Raw genomic sequence first — 9377 nt, forward strand, 5'->3', positions numbered from 1 at the left:
GGCAGGGGGACAGGTGGATTAGTCAGGCAGCAGAGTTTAGAATAGATTGGAGAGGTGCGAGAGTGTTAGAAGGGAGGCCACAGAGCAGGAGGTTGCAGTAGTCAAGGCGGGAGATGATGAGGGCATGCACAATTGTTTTTGCAGATTCTAATTTGAGGAGATTTTTTTTACTTGGAGTCAGCATATTCCTCACCCTGATCCGCCTTCCTCCCACCATGCCGAGTGTCCGGAGACAACTGATCCCACACTTGGACACTCCGAAGAGCTGTTTTGTTCATCTTTCCATCCATAGGTTCTGGCCTCTCGCTCGGTCTGCTTTAACCGGGGCAGCAGGAGATTGCATGTAGCAATGCCCAAATATTTGAGCAGCCATGGTCACCTGAAGGTGCAATTACTGTCACAAGAGGTGGATGATGATGAGACACAATGGACAAAAGTCAGGAGGAGGAAAAGGGTGCGGAAGTGTGAGACTAGGTGGTGGACAAGGAAGCCAGTGACCCAACCTGGTAAGGTGACATGCATAGCGAGGACAGCAGCACAGAGGGGGCGGGAGGCGTAGCACCACAACAGGCGGGAAGAATCAGTGGGATGGCCGCAGACACAAGGCGGACAACTGTTCTCCAAAACACCAATACCAGGGAAGTTGCCAGTCCATCTGCTGGGTCTTCCCGAGTCTGGCTCTTTTTTAAAGACTGTCCAGTTAACCCAAAAAAGGCCATTTGCAACATCTGCCCTGCCAGCATCAGCAGGGGCAGCAAAACTACCAGCCTGACCACCACCAGCATGCTCAGGTACATGACAGCATAGCACCCGAGTAGTTTGACCGAAATCTAGGGTCCAGAAACAGTGTCAGCGGGTGACACCACTGCCTCTTCCCCTGTTGTACGTGCACGCCAAGCCTTCGTCCATGATGCAGGCGAAGATTTCTCCCACCCTGCACCTGTCGTTGCACACTTGCAACCATCACCGTCAGCAACTACATACACGTCCTTGTCCCAGTGCAGCGTTCAGCTATCCCTACCCCAGTCCTTCGAACACAAGCGCAAATATGCAGTGACCCACCCACAGGCTACAATACTCAACTGCCACATTTCTCGACCACTTGCACTAGAGATTTTGCCTCTTAGGCTTGTGGAGGCAGAAACTTTCCACAACCTCATGACGATGGCTGTCCCTCTGTGCTCGGTCCCCAGCTACCACTGTTTCTTCCGGTGTGCTGTCCCCGACTTATAGGAACCAGTTGGATGTACACGTAAGTGGGCTGTGCTGCTGGAGTAAATTAATTCTTCAGAGATGATGATGAAAAGGCTTTTTATTCACAACGCGTTTCAACGCCGTACCGGCGTCTTTTTCAAGTGTTTTTTTCACTTGATTCAATATCTCCTGGAGGATTAATCCACCAGCCACGTGGCGACAGCAGCTGTTTTTCTTCATGCCTACATAGGAGTTGTGCCTGTCAAAACTCCACCAGGTGAGCGTAACCAGCACTCTCCTACTCTCCCTCCATAGGGTATCACTCTATTGTGCGCTCTGTTCCCCACATTTAGATTTACATGTCCCCGACTTATACTAGCACAGAACATTACCCGTACCCTCACCAATGCAGTTATTGGGAAGGACCACCTAACCCCAGACATGTGGAAAAGTGCTTGTGGCCAGGGACGGTACATGTCACCGATGGCACACTGGGTTAATATTGTGGAAGCCGGGACCCAGTCGGACCCTGGGACGGAACACGTCCTCCCGATGCAGAAGATTGCGGGCCCTGGGTCAATCAGGGTAGGTCCCACATTCTACAGCTCTTGCACCTCCTCCTCCTTTTCAGCCTCCATCTCCGAAATGACCACATCAGTCATAAGCTGGAAGCACTGCATTACTGCCTCGGCCAAGCGGCAACAGGCTGTGCTGAAGATAATATGCTTAGGTGACAAACCGCACCACGCTGCAGAGTTGTTGAAATCTGTAACAGAGCAGGCAGATCTGTGGCTCTCACCACTGAACCTTCAGCCATGCATGGTCGTGTGTCACAATGGCTGGAACCTGGTGGCAGCTCTGAGGCTTGGCAACCTCACACACGTACAATGCCTGGCCCATGCGCTCAACTTAGTGGTTCAGCGGTTTCTCAAACCTACCCAGATCTGCCAGAGCTGCTTGTGAAAGTGTGCCGTGTGTGTGCCCATTTCAGAAAATCAGCTACAGCTTTCACCGCCCTGGCCTTGCTTCAGCAGAGTTTGCAGGTTCCAGCTCACCAACCAGGCATTGCAGGCGGAGCACGATGAGATGGAGCAAGGAACTATACAGGGGGCTGTTACACTGCCCAGCCTCATCTCATCTCAACATGGATTGGGTGATAATGAGGAGGAGGATGAGGAGGAGAACATGGACAGTCGTCCTCTCGGTGAGGACAAGGATGTCTTGGCTGTTGGCAGTCTGACAGACATGGCTGACTAGAGTGTTCCACTGCCTTTACCGTGACCCTCAAGTTGTACGCATTTTGGGCAACAGTAATTACTGGTTAATCACACTCAATAACAATAATTTTTATTTATATAGCTCCGACATCTTCTGCAGCACTTTAAAATTAAGTAGGAACATGTACAGACAATACAATTTATCACATTTCAACAGTTACAGGTGGAGTGAGGGCCCTGCTCGCAAGCTTACAATCTATATGGAAATAGGGGGACACAATAGATAGAACATGGACATCAGCCAGTATCTGTCTAAGTGCAGTTACCGTGTGCTATTGCATGCATGGAGGATGTGGAGACAGATGAATAGGTAGGAGTAGATTAAGATTAAAATTTAGGAGGGAACAGGGAAGAGTTGGGTTATTGAGTTGTGGTGATAGGCTTGTCTAAACAGATGTGTTTTTAAAGCATGTTTAAAAACATGGGGGCTAGATATAAATCGCATTGTTTGGGGTAGCGCATTCCAGAAAACTGTTGCGGCATGAGAGAAGTCTTGGAGACCGAGTGTGAGGTTTGGATTAAGGAAGATGTTAGTCTTAGATCAATTGCAGAACAGAGGGCACGGGAGGGGTGATAGACAGAAATGAGGGATGAGATATGGGGTGGTACAGAACTGTGGAGAGCTTTGTGGGTGAGAGAAATGAATTTGTATTGTATTCTGTAGTGAATGGGTAACCACTAACCAGTGCAATGACTGGCACAGGGTAGAGGTGGCGGTGAAGAGGCTTGATAGAAATATGACCCTGGCTGCTGCATTCAGGATGGATTGGAGAGAAGAGAGTTTGTTTAGAGGGAGACCAATTAGAAGAGAGTTGCAGTAGTGAATAAGAGCGACAGTAAGAGTTTTTGCAGTATCAAGGGTGAAAAAGGTCGGATTCTGGAGATGTTTTTAAGGTGCAGGTGACATGAGCGAGTGCGTGATTGTACATGGGGAATAAAGGAAAGTTGTGTGTCAAATATGACTCCAAGACAGCAGGCGTGCTGCTTGGGAGTTATGGTGGCACCACCTAAGGAAATTGCAAAGTCAGGTATAGGTAGGTTAGTAGAGGGAGGAAACACAAGGAGTTCAGTTTTGGAGAGATTCAGTTTCAGGCCCTTGATGAAGAATTATTAAAAAAATTCCCATCTGACAACGATAGCGGCAGTGGTCACAGTTCATTGGACAACCAAGGAGTACAGGCGAAGGAGACACAAACCAGATGCGGCAGAGGCAGGAGAACACTGTCAAAGGTCTGGGACAGTTTTCTCAGACCTGCCCAGCGCCCCGGCCCTGATACGTGGGGTACTCTGACAAGGAGGGAAACATTTTGTTAGATGCTGAAGTACTACCTTGGCGACCAGTGTCCTACATGATTCCTCTGTGTTTAAATTAAATAAAGTCCGATTTGAACTGGACAATATTCACATAGGTGGTCACCACCAAATATAAAACTATTAGAAAATAGGAAGGGTACCAAGGAGGAAAAGAATGTGAATAAAATTTAACTTTTAATAATAAGACTAAAAATATTGATAAAACAAATTATCATACATCCAAGAGGGATGTATATTGGGCCACTGCTGTAGTGAACTATGAACAGCTATGACCCACAAAGTCCTGACTTCAATGTGACAGCACCAATACAAAATATTCCACAACTAATGTCCCCACAATTAAATGGTTGGGTATTATAAAAATCTCCTATCTAGGGATCCCATCCATCCCCGTCTTTGCCTGTCAAAAATTATTTTTATTGAATGTGCCGTGTAATGAGAAACATCCTCAATATAAAAGGTGGCTGATATAAGGACCACCATTCATCAACCTCATATTTTGTTATATATCAAGTCTGTGGGACTGATATATTTATGTCTATAGTAAGTGAAAAGACAGCAGATATATCGTTATCCGCGATTGCAATATACATCCCTCTTGGATGTATGATAATTTGTTTTATCAATATTTTTAGTCTTATTATTGAAAGTTAAATTCCTCTGTGTTTGTTGTTGTGAAGTTTCTCTGCTTCCACAATACAGCAATACAAATAAAATGAAACAAACCTGGCTGTAGCAAATGGAGCACTAAAATGGTGTATTATATTGCTTTTCAAGCAAATAATCAGGATTAAGAGCAAAAAGAATATTAGCCCTGATATCTAGGGCTATGGATATCAGTAACAGCAGCAGACAGAACATGCAATGGACCTATTCTGCTCTATACACTCGCCACAAACTCTGCCTGCCTAATCCTGCTTCCACCAGGATTAATAATATGCATGTGGATTAGTCCTTAGAAGAGCTGTTAGTTGAGATGTATATTGCTCTGGAATACCTAATATCTCACTAAATAAACTGTCAATTCTCTCCCTAGCTCAGCAGCAACTCTCCCTACTCTGCCTGTCTGAAGGGTAGTCTGTGACGAGCATAGGGTCACCGGGTCTGATATAGACCCGATGACTCTATGTGGCCAGCTAATCATTGTAATGCCACAACCAACATGGCTGCGGCATTTCAGTGACTAGCAGGCTATCCCCGCATGTTTATTCGCTGTCTAAACAATGGCAAACATGCGGGGCGGGGACCCGAGCACCGAGCATCTGGAACAGTGAGATGCTCGGACGAGTACCAAGCAGTTGCGAGCACGTTCAGTCATCACTAATTGCAAATAACTGTTGTCAATCCTTTTCTGCAGAAGTACCGCATCCTGGTGTTTAGTGGAGACACAGACATGGCGTGCAACTTTCTAGGCATTGAGTGGTTTGTGCATGACCTTGGCCTAGAGGTAAGAAGACTAATGTAATAAATCTCTGAGATCTATTTCTGCCACTCAGTAAATTTTTGATATGTACTCATTACACACTATGTCCTCTTTTTATCTAAGGTAGAGAAATCATACCATCCTTGGATGTACAAAGAAGGAAAGCAGTCACAGATTGCTGGTTACGCAAAACAATATGCCAACCTTACCCTTCTAACTGTAAAGGTATAGACGTGTCTTTTTTCCATCTGGTCTTTACAACAGGACTGCATGCAGTTTTCTGTTTCTTAATTTTTCGTTGCTATATTTTATCAACGTATATAGTGAAATAAAAAAAAGTGTCTGGACGCCACCTTCCAACTAAGTTCTCTTGCTGCTAGGACCCCAACTGTATTTTGCGGGAAGGCCTGGCAGCAAGTGTTCATCGTGGGGGGAAATGACACATTTCTATTAAAATCAATAAACTGGCAATGCAAACTATGAATGTTTCTCACAGACCTCCTCTACACAATAATACAGTGACAGTGTCTCTTCTCACTGGAAGAAAGCCTCCTCTCCTCTTTTGCATTCAGTTTCTTATGGAACATTCACACTTTGCGTTTTTGACTAGTTTCTGCACGCATTTTTTCAGCGCATTTTAGCAGAGAAAAAAATTCAGAATTTTACTGTGCCGGCAACGTGAAATCTCATTCACACATTGCTTATTTTATCTTTACAGAATTGAACCAGTTTCATATCTACAGCATGTTGATTCTTTCAGAATTTTTGCAGCATTTTTCACTTATACTAGTGAGTGGGGAAAATAACACATCAAAAAACACATAAAAACGCATTTTTTTCCAGCCAACAGTCCAGTATTTGCATCAGATTTTCTGCTGCAAATACTGAATGTGTGCACACACCCTGATACTTCTGGTGACCTTGACTTAACACTTATTATTTATTGTCTTGATACGTATCTGATTTTTTTGCTTATTCTTTAGAATAACATTAGATAGCACAGTATACTACTCTCCTAAAATCCAATCTTTCTCTGGAGATCCCACATCCTGAATATAAAAAAAAACAATATTTTAAATGTTTTCCTTTCTTTGATTGACAGGGAGCCGGTCACATGGTGCCGACGGACAAACCTTTGGAGGCTTTTCAAATGTTCAGACGATTCATTGACAATGAGCCATTCTAGACCTTCAGTTCCAGATCATGGCCTCACTGGATCACTCCAGATTGCTTCTATGTTACTGTTCCCATAGATTGCACAGTTTGCTTAAATGTTATGGATGGCTTTTAAGTATTGTTAAATTGTCAGTCGCCTAGCAACAATAAATTTCTCTTATACAAAAATAAGTTTTTCATTCTAACACAAGGCAAAGATTTCTCATAACTATTGTAGATTGTATCATGATTGGTGCAGAAGATGTAACGTAAAGAGCTCCTGTCATCATGAAAATGGCACCTGATCTGCAGGTAGAATACTATAGGACAGGAGGAGCCAATCAGATTGATACACACTGTGTATACAATTATTAGGCAATTTATATTTATGACTAATTTTATTGTTGAACAACTACAATGCTGTCAGTCAATCAGTGTCAATCCATGCCATTATTCTTTCATCTTTAAGGCCTTTACTGGCAGCCAAGCAGTAGAGACTTCGTTGTATGTGATAGAGTATTGATTTGAAGAAAGTGTCTTCTAAAAACTGGCACTAGGTTTGGGAGTTGAATTGGAGTCCATCTTGCACCCAAAAAGGTCCAGCTCATCTGTAATAATACCAGCTCATAGCAGTACCCCATCTCCAACTTGCTGCCATTTAAGATGAAGTGGAGGTCTGTGCCCTTTACTGATCGAATCACGAGCCCATCCATCTGGTTCGTCTACTAGCTATTGAACCCGTTCTACGCCCGAGTGGCGAGCATTTTTATTGGTATATGGTCTCCCATGCTGGTATGTGCTGCCCCCCTCCTTGTATTTGTGCTGCCCCCATCCTGTCCCCACCATCCAATCCTGGTATGCGTGGACCCCTCATCCCCAATCCTGGTATGTGTGGCACCCCTCACCCCCAATCCTGGTATGCGTGGCACCCCTCACCGCCAATCCTGGTATGCGTGGCACCCCTCACCCCCAATCCTGGTATACGTGGCACCCCTCATCCCTATCCTGGTGTATATGGTATCCCTCATCCTGGTATGCATGGCACCCTATCCCTCACTCCCAATCCCGGTATGCGTGGCACCCCTCATCTCCAATCCCGGTATGCGTGGCACCCCTCATCCCGGTATGCGTGGCACCCCTCACCCCCAATCCCGGTATGCGTGGCACCCCTCACCCCCAATCCCGGTATGCGTGGCACCCCTCATCCCCAATCCCGGTATGCGTGACACCACTCATCCCCAATCCCAGTATGCGTGGCACCCCTCATCCCCAATCCCGGTATGTGTGGCACCCTTCATCCCCAAGCCCGGTATGCGTGGCACCCCTCACCCTCAATCCTGGTATGCATGGTCCCCTCACCCCCCAATCCTGGTATGCGTGGTACCCATCTCCCCCCAATCCTGGTATGCGTGGTACCCCTCACCCCCCCATCCTGGTATGCGTGGTACCCCTCACCCCCAATCCTGGTATGTGTGGCACCCCTCACCGCCCAATCCTGGTATGTGTGGTACCCCTCACCCCCAATCCTGGTATGTGTGGTACCCCTCACCCCCCAATCCTGATATGTGTGGTACCCCTCACCCCCCAATCCTGGTATGTGTGGTACCCCTCACCCCCCAATCCTGGTATGTGTGGTACCCCTCACCCCCAATCCTGGTATGTGTGGTACCCCTCACCCCCAATCCTGGTATGTGTGGCTCCCCTCACCGCCCAATCCTGGTATGCGTGGTACACCTCACCCCCAATCCTGGTATGTGTGGTACCCCTGACCCCCCAATACTGGTATGTGTGGTACCCCTCACCCCCAATCCTGGTATGCGTGGTACCCCTCACCCCCAATCCTGGTATGTGTGGCCCCCTCATCCCTTTCACACTGTACACACATACAAAAAAAATAAACAGTTATACTCACCTTTCTTCCCTGTGCTCCAGCTCTGCTGCGTCCTCTTCTGCCGGAGGCCGGGGGAGGAGAGCGGCGCCGGAGCACCACGCTGTCCGGCACCATTTTGCTGAAGACACACTGTAAATGTGTCTTCAGTAAAATGGCGCCGGATAGCGCAATGCGCACGCGCCGGTCCAACGCCTTCACTCCGCCCCCGGTCTCCAGCGAAGAGAGGCGCCGCGACAACGCTCCTCCCAGTCAGGTAAGTATGTAAGTATGGCACCGGAGATCGCCGTATGCGTTCAGTGTCTACGCATCCCGCGATCTCCGGCGCCATATACTCCTCTTACCTGTAACGGCTGGATGCGTGCTTCTCTCTGGAGCCAGACTGCGCGTCACGCATGCGCAGTCTATCGAGGCTTCAGACAGAGACACGCATCCCCGGTTATATTATAGATTTTAAAATCTGTCTTCAGATATTTCTAGACCCTGTCTTGACATTTCATCTTCTTTCTCTTGTTCAGTGGTAGTCGGCTTTCAGCCTCCCTTACATTGGCCATGTTTCTGAGCACTGAACACCTTGTACTACTGGGCACTCCAGGGAAGTTGCAGTTCTGGAATATGACAGCATTGGAGCATAATGGGTTCACTTCACTTTGATTCTTCTCAAATCTTTGGCAGGTAAAGAGATTGTCCACTACTTTATCATAGGATAGGTCATTAATAGAGATGAGCGTTGTTCTACTCGAACTGTTCGCCAATCTCAAATTCGAGCTGTTTTGGGCGGTGTTCGAGCCGGTCGGCGAACACGAACAATTTGAGAAAAATTCGGCTGTTCGAGGTTATGTTCGATAACTGTTCGTGCACCAAAATCATAACTGGATTTTTTCTCAGTAATGATGAAAATTAATGTTAATACGCAGTTTGAGTGTACAGCGGGGCGGAGAGGGGCAGGGGATGGATCTCTGCAGAAATAATGAAGATCTCCATTTTTTTTTCTCTTTCCCGCATTTGCAGTGGGGAGGTGCAATCTGTCAGCCTATCAGCAGCGCACACACGGAGCGAAGTGCTTTTTTTCACACAAGCAAGGGCATGTGTGATTGGCAGTGTATGTCACATGTCCTTGCCCTAT

At 46.8% G+C, this 9377-nt stretch overlaps 1 protein-coding gene across 2 annotated transcripts in view; it reads left to right on the top strand.

The window, feature by feature from the left end:
- Positions 1-6555, top strand: part of LOC141272822 (lysosomal protective protein-like) — an 84074-nt gene extending 77519 nt beyond the window's left edge. For both annotated transcript variants that reach the window (XM_073683899.1, XM_073683900.1), the window contains exons 13-15: positions 5143-5232; positions 5332-5433; positions 6311-6555. In XM_073683899.1, the coding sequence (XP_073540000.1) occupies positions 5143-5232; positions 5332-5433; positions 6311-6394 (276 nt within the window). In that variant the 3' untranslated portion in view covers positions 6395-6555. The remainder of the gene's footprint in view (positions 1-5142; positions 5233-5331; positions 5434-6310) is intronic.
- Positions 6556-9377: the final 2822 nt, after the last annotated feature.

The sequence above is a fragment of the Phyllobates terribilis genome, unplaced genomic scaffold (genome assembly GCF_046119375.1).
Source record: "Phyllobates terribilis strain yellow unplaced genomic scaffold, ASM4611937v1 Scaffold_5__5_contigs__length_657084704, whole genome shotgun sequence".
NCBI classification, from domain to species: domain Eukaryota; kingdom Metazoa; phylum Chordata; class Amphibia; order Anura; family Dendrobatidae; genus Phyllobates; species Phyllobates terribilis.